The sequence below is a fragment of the Carex rostrata genome, chromosome 24 (genome assembly GCF_964058835.1).
Source record: "Carex rostrata chromosome 24, lpCarRost1.2, whole genome shotgun sequence".
Classification (NCBI taxonomy): Eukaryota; Viridiplantae; Streptophyta; class Magnoliopsida; order Poales; family Cyperaceae; genus Carex; species Carex rostrata.
The window spans coordinates 4339278-4356669 of record NC_135941.1 but is presented as its reverse complement, the minus strand read 5'-3'; the positions used below and the strand labels follow the sequence as shown (position 1 = coordinate 4356669).

Below are 17392 nucleotides of genomic sequence, written 5' to 3'. Positions count from 1 at the left end.
GAGTGGTGCGGCCTACCCGTACCAAGCCCCACTCGACTTGGTCGGACCAGGTTGGTGCGGCCTAGCCGTACCAACTTGGTAATACCCGTACCACTAGAGGCAAATCAGAGATGAAGTCTGAAACCCTTGAAACATCTTTTATCATAAATAAAAACACAGTTTATACCTTTCCTTGCACAGTTACTATTCTATTGCATTGTTTGATTGCTTGAGTTGATTATTTAGGAAGATTAAGTACCAAAACTCCCTCTTTCTCACTTCTAGTTTTTAGTCGAGATAAGTAGATTCTAGATAAAGAAACCGTCCCTGTGGATCGATACCCGATTATACTCCTCGATAGGGTTGTGCACTTGCAACCCTAATCGGAAGGTGTAACCGCGGTTTTAAAAGGTACGCTCCCAAGCGTACCGAAACTTGCGTTGCGCTTTCACGCGAACACGCACTGCGGGTGGAATTCATCCGCACTACGCTCGGACTTTCTTGAATTTCTATCTAAAATTTTCTAAGTATTGAGTGCGGGTGAAGCCACCCGCACTGCGGATGAGTGCGTCCGCACTCTGAGATTTCTGTGTTAAATTCCATTTTCCGAAAACCGACTAAGTGCTGAGTGCGGGTCAGCCACCCGCAGTGCGGATGGGTGCATCCGCATTCAGGGTAATTTTAACCCTAAAACTCAAATTGAAGCTTCTCTCTCTCTCTCTCTCACCTCACCATTTCCCTATTTCCTTGTGACTTTCGCCCAAAGAGAAGAAAAAGAGTGTGAGAACCTTCCGTTCCTTTCAAACCCCCGATTGTTGCGAGAAATCAAAATCAGAACCGAGTAAGCGCCCGTGGATCTCTCCTAGCTCTCCTATTTGGTATTTCTTTCTCTCTCCATTTCTCTCGAAAAACTCAGATTTCTCGATTTCTCAGATCTTCGTTTTAAACCCGAGATTTGTGTTCGAATTGCTTGTAAACTAACTCCTTGAACTTCTTTGACCGTTTGTTTGCCGATTCTTTCCCGATTTTGTCTCGATTTCGGATTTCTGATTTTAGGGTTTTCGTGCCAAAACCTAAAATGAACATAATCGTGAATTGACTAGTTTAATCCAACTGATTAGACTTATAATCGGTAAGGTTACCTTTTGATCCTGAGTTTTAGAACGTTTAACGGTTAATTTGAGGTTTTGACCAAATTAGGGTTTAACCAATCGGTAAATTGAATTGATCCGAGAACCAAGGTAGTGAAACGGTGATGGATTGTTACCAAAGTGGAATTGTATATGGTCAAGAGGACCTAGAGGCAAATGTATGAGATTTTTAATAAGAAAGAAGGAACCGAAAAGAATCGATACCAAAACATAAGAATTGATTTAGGACCGTACAAACCATAAGTAAACGTATAAACCATTGAACCCGAATTAAACCAAGTAAACGTATAATATAGGTGTAGGCTCGGTCGAGCAAGATATCGCGAGGCAATTCGAGACGCCTGATCCGTAACTAAGCGGTACGCTCGTCTTAAACAGGTGCGGGATTCTTGGACTTGTTTGATACTTTATTTTCAGGAATTAAACTGTGTTTTCGTTTGTCATGTTGAATATCATTGATTGCATCATTGAATTGTGTATAGCATTTGCATAGCCCAATCAAATTAAACTCGAATTGATGTGACTTGAGTGATTTGCATGCTGGTATGGTTATAGGTTGTGTTGATCTATTATGATCTGATTTAATTGAAAGTCACCACGATTTGATTTGATATGTATGTGAATGGATTTACGAAGTTAAGCACTTGGATCCAATGAATTTGCCAAGTCGGGCTGTATGCTGACTTGGATTCCCAAGATCCTAATGGCCTTAGGTGAACGGCCCTCGATGTTCCCAGTACCGGTTGGGACGAGGGAGGGTGATTATGTTATGATGTGTGATTGGAATCGTGGGTGACATGTGTAACGTCTATGGCTCGGTGGCATTCTCCTACGTGTTAATGCATTTGGAAGGTCAATTGAATATTACGACTATTGGAATGATTCCAAAGATGATTTTCTTTATATGATTCGAACCAGACCTTAATAAACTGTTAAGCCAAGCGATTGCAGATGGGTGTCAGATAAAGGGTCCAGCGGTTGGCCATCTGTAGGTGTCAGTAACCTTACAGATGTGGGTTTGATAAAGGGTTCAGCTCGAAAGAACATCTGCAATTGCTACAAGCCCTAATGAATTGAGTTAAGCCAAAATATATCTGTTGTGTTTGAAATTCATCTTGGAAATTCCGTAAACTGTGTTTCAAGTTGATTAATTGTTGTCGAGTATTGGCATTCTGTTATTTATGATTATATATGTTAGTGTAATAATCTAGAAGTCAATAATACGATAATTTATCATAAAGCTTTGTTCATGAATTGGATGATTAATATCATTTTGTTGCCTTGAGTATTATTGAATTTATGGATCATTTCGAGTTCATGACTGAAATTGTGAAACTCCATAATATAGATAATATATACTCTTAAAAAGTCACTGACCAAGGTAATTAGCAGGAACACTAATTACCGCGATAAGGTTAGTATGTGGATTAAAAGATGGTTAAGTTTTACAAACCACCTGACACGAGATGTCATTTTAATCACATAGATACATATTCTAGGATCATGGTATTTGACAGACCCCGAATGAAACATTAAATAAAATTGTGTTCATGTCATTTATGTTTTCATTCAGTGTCACATTCTACAGTATGAGGTATTTATCATTCCCACTGAGAAATATGTATGTGTGATTGTTATCTACCGTTGTCCGTAAAAAGCAGTCATAACGGTAGCTTTTCCATATGTATAGCTTAGCTGAGAAAGTGATAGTTTACCAAGAATACTATTTGTCCCTCGTATCTCTATACGAGCTATGGCATCACTGGGCCCCTTGATAGAGTAAGATTATCTGCTAGCGGTATAATTACAAGAGTAATTATATTTGATAATCTGCTCAAGATCAAGAAAAGATTCAGTTAGCAAGGATGACACACATCTACCTTGAAACTAATCTGATAGCTATGAGACAGAAGAACAGACACAAGTAAATTGTTTACTGGATCGTGATATTGTACAGTACAGCATCATCTGTGTAATTGGATGGTCATGATGTGTTGCCAGATGCCACCCATGATTATAGAAGTTAAAACAATTTTAACTCTATTTACCAACATAACACAGATCCTATTGGGTCACACCATATAGGAGTTAATCGGAGAATCTTATTGTGATTGATTATAAATTGGTTATGATCAATAGTAAGATGGTTATAATTAATTATACGTGTTATAATTAAATTATAAATGTTATGTAAAAATAACAAGCAAAAACATTGGTTAATTTATAAACGTGTGTGACACGTTGTATAAAAGTTAACCGGTTAATTTATAAATGTGCAGGACACGTTGTATAAATTACCGAAACAACAACCGCAAGAAAAATATATATAATTGTTCAGAATAATTATACAAATATTATTTGTATTCGGGCCGAGGGCATTCGGGTCTTTTCAGATTCGTCTTATCCGCATGACATGTCATCGATCCTATCCAGATGACACGTCATCGATACCGAAACAAACAACCGCAGAAAAATATATATAATTGTTCAGAATAATTATACAAACATTATTTGTGTTCGGGCCGAGGGCATTCGGGTCTTTTCAGATTCGTGCTTATCCGCATGACATGTCATCGATCCTATCCAGATGACACGTCATCGATCTTATCCACATGACATGTCATCCTTATCCATTCAATGGCATATCTTGTAAATAGGCATAAGTTGAGGGGTATTTCGGTCTTTTGCGAACCTCCTCAAAAGCGTATAAATAGAGGGGTGCATGTAGAGAGAAAAATCACTAATTCACTTGTATCGTTTCGTGCAGAATCGAATCGGTATTTTCTCTCTTTCTCGGTTTCTCTCCCAAATAGTGTTTCGGTTGAGAAAAAAAAGTTATACGTAGTTGACGTATAATCTTGCGGGTTGTTGTGGAGAATATTTACGGGATTGATGAATAGTGTTTTACCGAATTTAGCGGTATGTCAGTTTTCCATATTGATGAAACTGAGCAATCGAAAATTCGTGTTTACGGGTTTTCGTCTTTTCCCTGTGAATAGTGTTTTTGCATAATTCTGCGGTTTACGGTATTTCTGGCAGAAGAAATAAACCGCTCTCCGGTTAGTCCTGGTGGATAACCGATAGAGGTATCACACGTGTGATACTCCGAGTCGATTCCTTCCCTGGTGAGGCTCTACTCGCTCGGTCTGCATTCCAACTGTGATTTGGAAACAAGGTATAAATATGTTATATTAATCTATTTAATTGGTAAGTAGATTAAAGTTTTAGAAATCAATCATGGAGTAGATCTGTAAAAGGATTAAATTGGGTTTTGATGCCAAAGGAATACTGAAGGTGGACCGCCTTGGAAAGTTTCCTGACATACCCCGTTTAATCCTGAGCTTAAGTTGGCTGTAGAAATTTTTGTTCTACGGTCATTCCGCACCTTAAGCCTAAACGGGTTTCCGGTTAGCACTGCGTAAACCCCAACAATATATATCTGTTTGCATTGTTATTGTTTGGGTTTCATTTTTTAATATAGAGTTTGATTGCAAGTCCAATAATCTAAACTGTGGCAAATTTCACACTGAAAATTTATTCTCACCCCCACCCTCCCGGTTATTTTACAGGTACTGGTGCGACTGATTCCGGAGAGGCACGAGAGTAGTAGGCCTTAGTAGCTTACCAGTATATGACCCTAGATATGTTTTGTTGTATAGATTTAGGGTAGGCCTCGTGGTTGGTATCCGGATGAGATACTTTTGTTGTATGATATTCTGACCAGACTGTGTACTCTGATTATATACTAGAAACTTATTTTATATTGCTTGTTATGTCGTGTGAATTGTTAATTGCCTTGTAAGCATACACGGCGTTGTATGCTTACGGCGGGGGACTGTTACGACCCGTGGCCGCGGGGTGTGACATACACACACACACATATTATAAGAAAAATATATATTCACACACACATTCCAATTTATATTCTTCTTTGTTTCTAATTTAGAACACACACACACACACACACACACACATTGATATATTCTATATCGGAAATATATTCTAAATTGCCCACACCAATATGTATAGAAACAAAGAAAGAGAAATAAGGAAATAAAAAAAAATTATTTCCATTGTGATTCGTATAGAAATGAAGAAGCAAGGAAATAATAAATAAGAAAATGGAAGGTGGAGTCTTCTCAATTGAAGAAGATAAATATGGAAACAAAAAAATAATGAAACAGATAAATATATCGCTAAATTTCAGAATTTATTCAATTTTAATTATAACGTATCGTGTGGCAGCATATGTGGTGGGTATGTTTTTAACTAAATTTAGACTTCTATTCATAAAACATATGTATTTAATCAAAATAAGACAAAATATGTAATTGGAGAGCTGAGATCAAATCCAAAGTTTCATCTATCAATCGTAGCCGTTGGCGGATCGGACACCCACCGTGCTTAATAATAGAACTAGTATTATGCCCGTGCGTTGCAACGGGACATATTATAAGAGAGAAAAATTATGAAAAAACATTCAATAAAATTAATAATTATTCAAAAATTGAGGGACATGATCTTTGAATAGAATTATATGATTTTGTATTTTAATTACTTTGAATCGTGATCTCTTATAATAATTTGATGATGTGATGATTATGTATTTCAAGTACCAATGATTTGAAATAAGAGCTTTCTAATTTTAAATTAATTTGTACAAAATAGAATACTTGATACAACTGATTAGATATAATACCCATGCCATAAGCAAACTGAATGAAGAGACTTTAAATTAAAAATAATTGGTATTTTCAGTACATATGATTTCATATTTTTGTGACCTTTTCAATTTTGTTTTCTTCTCCTTCTTCATGTCCCATTGATTTGTGCTTCTAAGATTTTCAATTGATTTTCATTGTGATATGTATAGATATGTATATAAACAAAATTGATAATATTTCTAAAATTCTTACGGCAATAGCTATAGAAATATAGAAGAGAAATAAGGAAACATAATTATATCGCTAAATTGGAGAGGGAGAAATAATGAATGAATGAAATAAGGAAACATATCGCTCAATTTCAAAATTTATTTAATTTTAATTGTAATGCATCGTGTGGCAGTACGTGTGGTAAGTATGTTTTTAGTTTAATTTAGACTTCTACACATTATTCAGATGCATTTAATCAAAAGAAGACAAATTATGTAATTGGAGGGCTGAGATTAAATCTGAAATTTTATCTTTCAATCATAGCTATTGGCGGATCGGACACCCTACATGCTTAATAATGAAATGGAGATAGAGATGCATTGTTATTCTCTTGTGAATTAATTGTTTTATAAATCTATTGAGAAAGTTATATTGTCAATTTCTGCCGATTAATCAAATTGTAAGAAAAATCTTGACAGCCACTGTCAATGACAGCTCTCAAAAAAAAAAAAAAAAATCAAATATATTTATATGGAATGGGAGTTGAAATGACAACTTCTAATTTCAAAAGAGGTTTCCGAGAAACTGCCGGCGGCCGCGACTCTCCGAAGAAATCGAACGACGGGATTCATTTTGTCAATACTTCGCCGTAGGATAATTCAAATCTGATTTTGCATGTTTGAATTTTAAACAAGCAAAAGTCAACCAACCTAGAAATCTTCTAGATTAGCTGAACAATTGTTCTCATTCTAGAAAATGGAGAAATTTCATGTATATTCTTCCAAAAAATTGAAATTAACTTAGTTTTTTTTTTCTCTAAAGTTCACTATATCATATATATATCCTTCTAAAATTTAAAAACATACAAATTTATTTATTTATTTTTTATTTTTTAAATTCATTTTAAATTTATAAAATATCCATGTTTTATTAGAAAAAATAAGTATCACGTGTCAGAAAAAAGGACAGTCTTCTAATTCATTAGCTTTTTTTTTTTTTTAAGTTTACACTGTGATATTTAGATACATAGTTGTATGAGCAAGAAGTAGAGAAGTTACTTGTTTGTTTTTTAATATCTATCAATTAAAAACTGATATATTTCCGAAACAAACTACGTATTCTTGATTTATTTTTAAATAAAGAAAAAATGGGTGTTTTATAAATTTAAAATTTAATGCGGAAATAAGTAATTTTTAATTTTTTTATTTTTATAGACAGTTTTGGACTCTTGGTGACGAGCGGTCAGTGCGTATCCTCTGAGATATCTCAACTTTTGCGTGACCGATGTTTCCGGTGCCTATTCGGGAGTGATGTAGGGTCAGTATTCTGTATGCTTTGAGATTCGTGCAGAACGTATTTAAACGGTTGGGATTTTCATAAAGTCGCGCAAAGTTTGAGATATCTCAGAGGATACGAATTCCAGTCAGTCCCTATCCGAGCAAGAGTTCTAAATCCTGAATTCTTACCTCGGTTGGGAAAAGGAATATATAATATAAAAAACAGTAAAAAATAATACAAAAATAAAATAGTTGCAATCTAAATCCAATTGATCACCAATTCTCCATGCAATCACGTGCCCTCTCCTCTTCTCCAAAGTTAGTCGGTCCCACCTCTCTCCTCTCTCTCTCTCTCTCTCTCTCTCCACTGTCTCACACTACCTCATCACCAACCCAACGCACCCCGTCTTGCAATTTCCCTCACCCCTGCCTTTACCTTACCTTTCCCCTTCTCCCACACTCTCTCACAAGTCACAACACCGCCACACTCATGTAACCTTTCTCTCTCATTCTCTCTAGACCATAGACCAACGATTTCACTGTCTTTACACTCTCTGAGTACTCTCTTGGAAGAGAAAATCGAAACCAAAACCCAAGAAAGCAAAGGAGAACTAGAAACAGAGGAGCTGCTGAGACAAAATCCTATTTCCCAAGATGAAGCTGGCGGTTGAAGTACAAAACGCTGTTGATCTCATGCCAAAGGACGGCCAGGGATCGGCCAGTCCGTACGTCCAGGTCGAAATCGACGGTCAGATCCAGCGCACTAAAACCGTGCACAAAGACCTCAACCCTTCTTTCAACCAAACCCTCTTCTTCAACATCCATGACCCGTCTCACCTCTCCAACCAATCCATCGAGGTGTCCGTTTATCACGATCGTACCATCAACTCAGACCCCGGTACCGGGGGACAAAACCGTAATTTCCTTGGACGTGTTAAAATTACAGGCGAGTCTATAGCCCATTCACCAGAAACTGCTCAAATACAGCGGTACCCTCTCGAAAAGCGCGGTATGTTCTCTCACATAAGAGGTGATATCGCACTTCGGGTATATCTCTTACCTGATTCAGGTAATTTCGAAGATCCCGATCCAATTCCTGTTATTGACCCGCAACCCATTCCCTCCTTTACCATACCCGAGAGTGTCGGGTCCAATGACGAGCAAGTAGAGAAGAAAGTGAAGAACAAAGCCAAAGAGAAGAAGGAAAAAGAAGCACATACATTTCACTCTGTGGGTGCAGCAGGTACAGGCGTACCAGGTGAGGTTAAGGTACCCTTCTCCAGGCCAAATGTGGTATTTGAGGAAAAATTTGCTCGACCTGAACCACCACCTCCTATGAATATGACACATATGAGACCTCCGTTTCCTGTGATGGGGGGCCAAGTCCGACCTGAGTTTGGTTTGACTGAGACCCGGCCACCACTTGCTGGGCGATCAACCGGTAACCGGCTCTTTGGTGGACCCGGTAATTTGTTCAATGCACCAGGTGGTATATTTGGTACGCCAGGTAGTGTCTTACAAGGTGAAAAAATAGCCTCAACATATGACCTAGTCGAACAAATGCGGTACTTGTATGTGACTGTGGTTAAGGCACGTGACCTACCATCCAAGGATATTACCGGGTCACTCGACCCATATGTAGAGGTGAAGCTTGGTAATTACAAAGGAACAACCAGGGTCATAGAGAAGAACCAATACCCGGTATGGAATCAGGTGTTTGCATTTAATAGAGATCATATGCAATCCAACGTGCTGGAAGTCGTTTTGAAGGATAAGGATTTGATGAAGGATGACTATGTTGGACGTGTGTTGTTTGATATGACGGATGTGCCCCACCGAGTTCCACCCGATAGCCCGTTAGCACCACAATGGTACATTTTCTACTCCCTTGTTTTGATTTACATTTCTAAACCTGACCTTCGTGTAATTTCATTTAAGGTAGAATTTTATTTTTTTACCAGTCTTTTTCTTTTTGAAAAAACAACCTATTCCAATTAGCTGAACCTATGTTTTCCATTAATTTGGTGCATATTAAGGTAGAAATTTGAACTGGATTTTAGTATGGTACAATTAGGTATATCACTGAAGATTCTGATGTGAACTTCTGGATATCAGGTATCGGCTACAGGACAAAAATGGGAATAAACTCCCCAAAGGAGAGGTAATGCTGTCAGTCTGGATTGGGACTCAGGCTGACGAGGCATTTTCCGATGCATGGCACTCTGACGCACACAATGTAAGTACCCTAGAAGGTCTTTCCAATACGCGCTCCAAAGTGTACTTCTCTCCAAAGTTAGTGTACTTACGCGTAACTGCAATTGGCGCTCAAGATCTAATCCCAGCTGACAAGTCACGCCTCCCAAATGCTGCCATGCGGATTCAGGTGGGTCAGCAGATACGGCGTACCCGACCTGTGGCGCCATCACTTAACCCAATGTGGCATGAGGAATTTATGTTTGTTGCATCTGAGCCCTTTGATGAGCCAATTGTGATAACTGTAGAGGACCGGATTGGGCCCAATCGGGATGAGCCAATTGGTCGAGTTATTTTACCAATACAAGTTGCTCAACAAAGGTTCGATCATAACAAACCGGTTGATTCCAAGTGGTTTAGTCTGGCCAAGCCGTTTACTTCAGCAGAAGAGAATGGAGAGAAAAAAGAGGCTAAATTTTCGAGCAAGGTACATCTGAGGCTGTCCCTGGAATTTGGGTACCATGTGTTAGATGAATCGACTCACTATAGCAGTGACCTTCAACCATCAGCAAAAAATCTTAAGAAACCGAGTATCGGTATACTTGAATTGGGTATTTTGAGTGCTCGAAACCTCATGCCTATGAAACCCAATAAGGGAACAGATGCGTATTGTGTCGCCAAATATGGGTCCAAATGGGTCCGGACCCGTACCCTTCTAGGCTCTCTTTGTCCTCAATGGAACGAACAATACACATGGGAGGTGTTTGATCCATGCACTGTTGTTACCATTGCAGTTTTTGACAATTGTCATGTTAGTGGACAAAACGGAGAGACCCGTGACCAACGGATCGGTAAGGTTCGGATCCGTTTATCCACCCTTGAAACGGATCGGGTCTACACTCATTTTTATCCATTATTGGTTTTACAACCATCTGGCCTCAAGAAGACTGGTGAACTCCACCTTGCAGTGAGGTTCACTTGCACGGCATGGGTAAACATGGTGGTGTCCTATGGACTGCCGTTGCTACCAAAAATGCACTATGTGCAACCTATTTCAGTCCTACAGCTTGATTTTCTGCGTCACCAGGCAACGCAGATAGTTGCGATGCGGCTAAGTCGTGCTGAGCCACCTCTACGCAGAGAGGTGGTAGAATACATGCTAGATGTTGATTCTCACATGTTTAGTCTGAGGCGTAGTAAGGCCAACTTTTACCGAATCATCGCTCTTTTTTCTGGATTTGCTGCGGCAGGAAGGTGGTTTGACATGGTGAGGAACTGGAGGAATCCAATTACAACTATACTGGTTCATGTGTTGTTTGTGATACTGGTCTGTTACCCAGAGTTGATCCTTCCTACTGTGTTTCTGTATCTCTTTCTGATTGGGATTTGGAATTACCGCTTTCGGCCAAGGAAACCACCTCACATGGATACTAAACTATCACATGCCGAGCTGGCACATCCTGATGAACTGGATGAAGAGTTTGACACATTTCCTTCTTCTCGGGCAGCTGATATGATCAGAATGAGGTATTGTAGCCTGGTGGTACTGGTTTTAGCATTTTCTAATGTTTTATCTGGATTAGAAAAAAAAAAGTGATTTGAATATGGTCATAAATGCAGCCCCACCCTGGCTCATAAGAAAAATGCTGTACATTTATTTCCTCTATTGATTGTTTAGAAAAAAAAATAAAAAATATACATTTTGTACTACGGAAAGACACTTGAGCCTGCAAGTAATAAAGCAACAATGATAAAGTGTTTAACTTATTTTAGAACTTGCCCCGCCATAGAGAAGTTTCTGTCTCCACCCCTGTTTCAAAATCTTGTAGAGAATTATTTCAATTAGAAATTCAACATAAACATGAACCAAGATAGTATTTCATTGCTTACTATACCAGCCATGGCACTTCCTAAACAACTTGCATAACTTGCACATGTTTTTTCTTTTCCAGGTATGATAGAATGAGGAGTGTGGCGGGCCGGGTGCAGACAGTGGTGGGTGACATGGCAACACAGGGGGAGCGAGCCCAGGCATTGCTGAGCTGGAGGGACCCACGTGCAACAGCCATATTCATATTTATTGCTCTAGTTGTAGCTATAGTTCTGTACGTGACCCCCTTTCAAGTGTTGATAGTAGCAGCCGGGCTTTATCTACTAAGGCATCCAAGATTTCGTAGCCGCATGCCATCTGTTCCTTACAATTTCTATAGGAGACTTCCAGCCAAGAACGACAGCCTCCTCTAATCAACGGTTAGGTTTAGGTTTCCTTCTCAGAAAGGGAGGAAATGAGGATTTATTTGTTACTCCTGTTAGATATCATTTTTATTAATTAAGTCCCTGATGCTTGGCCTTATTATATCCAGAGACTATGCTTGCCCCTTGTTTCATTTGCCTGAAACAAATAATGGTGTAACAATAATAGTGTATTTATCTGTGGAAAGACAAAAGGAACCTGCTTGTCATTCAGTTTGCAATACATGAGTGTATATTATTAGCAAATGAGGGGCCTTGGTAAAATTTATGGTGTAAATTTTGAGGATCGAATAGTAGATTATCAGAGTTTTAAGATGGATTGCATGAACAAACTTCAGATGCCTGTAATTTAAGCTACATGTGCATGGGTTTTATCACGAGAATGGATTCGAAGTATATGCATTTTTTTAGTAGGAAATTGTTGTGTAGCTTCTCATTTTGGGTGTAACACTTTGACCTTGTGGAGTTGTGGCCTGGTGGGTCTTGATCGAATTATTTAATTTCTTTTGAGGTAATTTTTGGAAAGTGCAATGCACGGAGGAATCCTAGCCTCTAGTTGATTTGAAATGTTTTAGGCTTCTTTTGCTCTGCTGTAGATTGATCTGCTATTTTGGTCCTTTTTAGTTAATAATATGTAATGTGTTTTTTATTTATTTATCATTATTATTTATTTATTTTTGAGATGAAAGTCCGTAGGAATCTGTACTGTGCTGCATAATAATAATAATCCGTACTATGTTATGTACATTCCCTGCGTGGTACAATGATGGAAGTGGAAATTGGAAAAATCGATTCTATTATTTGCCGCTCTCTTGAAAAAGGATCAAAGGTAAAGCTTGAAATTGAACCAACTATATCTCGAGTTAATCTGGTGCGGTTGAGTAGTGATGGCGTTTTGGAATCTAAATTTACTTCTGTAATTTATTATTATTATTATTATTTATTTGGGGAACTGGTACGATTGTGGAAAAAAATTAGATGCAATACTATCATTTCATCTAAATCTCACAACAGTCGTATCAGTTCCGTATCAAAAAAATTAAATTGCATATGCTTTCCATCTCCGAAATATGGATCATGATTGCCACGAAAAGGTCTTGCGTATATTTCTAACTTGGGGAGCCCCTGCCAATTTTGCTGGACGTATCCTATGATAACTAAGGATTTCAGTTTATCTGAAGTTGTGCTATTTTTTAATTTGATGCATGGATCACTATTATTGTTGCTTTGAAATCCGTTCAAAAAGGACTTAGAACGGTCATAATTTTCCACATATCAACCCAATTTTTTTTTTTTGTTAAGATAAATCAATAATTTGAGATATTTCACGAGATGAGAATTCAATTTTACCGGGGCACATCGAACAATGTCAGCGCTTCACGTCTTATAAGCGTGAAACTTAAATAAAAGTCACGCTTGTTCGAAATTAGAATATGATTCATACTTGCGTGTTCTGTACAATTTTTCAATTTATAGAAGTCGGACTATGACCCAACCCCGTTTCTAATCATTCATGTTTTTATTAGCATACTATTTTTTTCAAATCATTTAATAAACTGTCGTTTAGACCTTGTCAAGTGCACCTGCTTTTGTTCTACCTAACACAAAAGGCCAAAGAGGAAATTTGTACTAAAGATTGGGGTATCTTCATTTATTTTTTTCTTGTTTCTTTCTCACGAGCAACCAAACAGTTTCAAGAGCACATTTAAAATAAAAACCTAACAAGTGATGAGAATTGAGAGGATGATGGGCAGTAGGTCTAGTCTCTTTTTCTCTGCTCCTGTGCTCCATACTAAAAGAGAGAAGGACAAAACTGCTTTGCTCTCCTCTAGTTGTGTCCCAAAAGATAATGTGCACTCTGCACTGTACTAGATTGACGTGCCAACCAACTACCAACTATTGCTCTAAGACTGTACCATAGAGGATCACTGAGAATCACATAAAAAGATGTTTCATTCTCTCCTTTACGAATTTTTCTTAAAAATCATAAATAAATAAAAAAGTAGATTTTACCAAACTAACTTGATTGTTTTATTTTTTACAAAAATTATAAGAACTGAGATATCATTTCGGTCCTAGCCATTTTCATGAATTTTGAGAAAAAAAATATGTTGAAAAATTGTGAAAATATCTCGAACCGAATTGCCATTTCGGTCAAAAAAAAAAATTAATTAATTACGGTTTATAAAAAAAATTCCTCCTTTACAGATATTAGACATGACAAGCAAGAATTGCTACTTTGCTAGCCTATCTTTAAGGGCCAATGGTTAGCCTATTGTACTTCAAGCTTAACATTGTTTCTTGTATTTTGGGTTTCTAATTGAGTGACCCAGAATTAGGCAAATGGTTAGCGCCTAAAAGGCATTTTGCTTTACGGTGGTAGTTACCAAACCAACATCTTACCTAAATTTCGGTACTTTTTATTAGCGCTACAGAACAGATCCATGGTTATGCAAGTCAAAATTGCTGTGATAATCATATGTTTGGTGAATTGCCCACACAAGTAGCTCCAAAATTGCTATTTAACAAAAGTTTCTTATCAATCATTGCATGTACGGTACCAATTTTCTGTGCCAGGATAATGAAGTCTTTGATTGCTTGATTAAAAAAATTCTTTTCCTGGTCTTCTCTAATCAAAGAAGAAACACATTTTTAAATAATAAATGGACCTAAACCACAATACAATAATTACTTGGAAACTAACAAATTTAGGCCGCTGAGCTTATCTGAGCTAAAGAACTTATGACAGGCCCAGTCACTAAAATGGACCCATTGAAACCCATAAATAGAGTCTCCAGCTCTGCTATTGGGCTTATATTTCGAGGACTACAGAAATGAATTCGGATCCCTTAACCCAAATGTTGAGTCTATATCCGGGCCGTCCGATCAGAATTCGGGCTTACCCGGCCCGTGGTGGAATGCACAGGGCCGCTGCCAGGGATCCGGACCCACAGAACTTATCCTTAATTCCTTATGTAGATCCGTTGTGTAAAATCTCCGTACTAATCTGTGTAGCGACTAACATGGTGAAGGTATTTCACATTTTCACAATTTCACCTAATGTTATTTACGTAATTATGTCATATCTTAGCTAGTTGCTACATTAATCGTCATACGAACAGAATCGCAGTAAACCCATCTCAGCTCGAAGAAAATCGGAGGGATTTTGACATTTTTGTTGCGGGTAAAATATCTCGCACAGTCGCGAGGCTCACATTTCTTCCTGGCCGCTCTCCTCCTTACATTTATCCATTTTAATCTGGCAATCTGTGGCTAAATTCCTATGACAGCCTCCGCCTCCGCCGTGGTTTCCTTCGTCGCCTCACGGCGAATCAATGTCCTCACTGCCTCTCTCCCTCAAAGCTCCCTTTCTCTTTCTCCGGTAATCAGTTTACTAACCACAATTTTAGTATTATAGTAGTAGAGTTTGGACTGATACGATACCTTTTACAAAGGAAAATTTAAGTTTTAGGGTACTTGCTGGATGTGAAATTTTCTGAATTTAGGGAATTAGGGTTATTGGCATGCCTGAATGCTGATAGTGAATCATACCTAGGAAATTAGAATCCAACCACCTCCTTTCTGACGGTAACAATTTTCAGTTTCGGTCCAGAGGCGGCGCAACTACGCATCTCTACTTAATGTACCAAGAGATGCCAGCAAATTGTTTTGCGCACAAGTCAAAGTATCAGATGAAGATGAGGCATGTGAGTTGGTCAACGGACACGACCTTATAATTGGTGAAGGCGAGGATACAATCCATGCCTATCTACTCACGGCAGTAAAAAACAATAATGGAGCAGGGGTGCTTCTTCTCTCTGACATTTTCGGGTTCGAGGATTCATCTACACGTGACTTCGCTTACCGAGTGGCTTGTAATGGTTTCAAGTATGTTCTCCATTACAATATTATTTATTTTGAAATTGCCTCAAATTTGCTTGTCATAAATAAAATAGGTTGACAACCAAACTTATTTGACAATCATGACAACCAACCAAGCAGTTTTAAAAAATCGAAAAAGGTAAAATTGGATATATTCTCTATAGTTTTGATAGGTCATCTATTAAATTTGATGGAATTTTAAACACAGTTTGTCATTCATAGATCGATTTGGAAATTTAACAGTTTAGTTTGTTGACATCAAATTACACCAAATTTGACACAACCTATCTAAACTGTAGAATTAATCTACAATTTTACATTTTTTATTTTGACGACTATTTTATTGGTTGCTGCAGTTGTCAAATAGATGTAGTTGTCAAAATATATATCCTGTCACATCCACAAAAGAATCTAAATAATTGCCATTGCTATGCAGTGTTCTTGTACCTGACTTGTTTCGTGGAAACCCATGGGGAAAAGACCGTCCGAAGTCTGACTTCGACGAGTGGATACAGGCCCAAAGCCCATTAAGGGTATCCAAGGACATAGACCTCTGCACAAAATGGCTAATTGATGAATTTAAATCAGCCGGCATTTCAGAAAAATTCGGACTAATTGGATTTTGCTTTGGTGGAGGCCGCCTGATTGAAACACTAGCTCGTGACACTAATTCCAATTTTCTAACTGGAATTTGTTTCTATGGAACAAGAATGGACCCTTCATGGAGTAACCAAATTCAGGTACCAGTATTGTTCATTAGTGGGGATAACGATCCGCTATGCCCGGTTAATGTGTTAGAAGAGATGGAGAGGAACATTAAGGGTACAAAACTAGTGGTGTATAGCGGGAGGGGGCATGGTTTTGCGCATAGGCCAGAGTCTCAAGAGGAGGATAAGGATGCAGAGGATGCATTTGGAGTTGCACGCCATTGGTTGCAAGAGAAGTTGCTTGCAAGTGCTGTTCAGAGTGTTGTGTAAAAGCATTCGGTCTTTTGTAATATAGCATGTTATGCATCTATGCCTTTTTTGTAAGTGGGCTACTGATATTATTAATGGGCCAAACTGCAAACTCTTATTGGAGCCTGTAATATAGCATGTTATGCATCTATGCCTTTTTTGTAAGTGGGCTACTGATATTATTAATGGGCCAAACTGCAAACTCTTATTGGAGCCTCCTTTGTCTTTCATCTTTTGTGCAAATTATATTACATTTTGCTGAACTTTAATATGCCACATTATTACTTTAAATTAACTATTTCATACTTCTAAGTCTCCGGCCCATGTGATTTCATTACATGGTGTTTTCGGGCTTCTCTTTAATTTAGGAAATAAGAAAATGGAAACAGAGCATGATAAAAAGTAGCAGCACATGGTGTGCAAAGTTCTGGTAGAAAATTTCGAAGTTCTAATAACACAAAAACATTATGTTGGCAATTTTTTAAATAATTCTCTGAGCTGCTGATTAGGGGAATACTACCACTGGGTCAATATCAGTCAACTCTCACAGATTATATATATATTTTTTTAGGGGAAAGGTGATTGTCAAGCCCTCAAATTTTATATATATTGACATAAGTTGTGTCGTTGTTACATTGTACAAAATATCAATTAGAAGAAAGAAAATTACAAAAAAAAATTTATTTATTTTTTAAACAAAAGAACTACCAAACAGCTTTCATTTTATTAAAAAAATAAGAAAATTTCTGACTGTAATGTTTTCCTTAAGTCTGAAACCAGTTGCTCAATTCTTGCAGTGTCTCTATCGCTATTAGTTGTGTGTTTTC

At 37.8% G+C, this 17392-nt stretch overlaps 2 protein-coding genes across 2 annotated transcripts; both read left to right on the top strand.

Annotated features, from left to right (window-relative positions):
• Positions 1 to 7571: 7571 nt before the first annotated feature.
• LOC144575361 (FT-interacting protein 3-like) lies at positions 7572 to 11973 on the top strand. Its single transcript, XM_078325458.1, has 3 exons — positions 7572 to 9152; positions 9397 to 11001; positions 11427 to 11973. Exons 1-3 carry the CDS (start codon positions 7936 to 7938, stop codon positions 11716 to 11718), a joined length of 3114 nt encoding a protein of 1037 aa, XP_078181584.1. The 5' UTR covers positions 7572 to 7935; the 3' UTR covers positions 11719 to 11973.
• A 2974-nt stretch (positions 11974 to 14947) lies between these two features.
• On the top strand, positions 14948 to 16870 carry LOC144575654 (alpha/beta-Hydrolases superfamily protein). The gene is made up of 3 exons (XM_078325863.1): positions 14948 to 15109; positions 15341 to 15615; positions 16046 to 16870. The coding sequence occupies exons 1-3, from the start codon at positions 15011 to 15013 to the stop codon at positions 16584 to 16586; spliced, it is 915 nt and encodes a 304-aa protein (XP_078181989.1). The 5' UTR covers positions 14948 to 15010; the 3' UTR covers positions 16587 to 16870.
• The last annotated feature ends 522 nt before the right edge of the window (positions 16871 to 17392 follow it).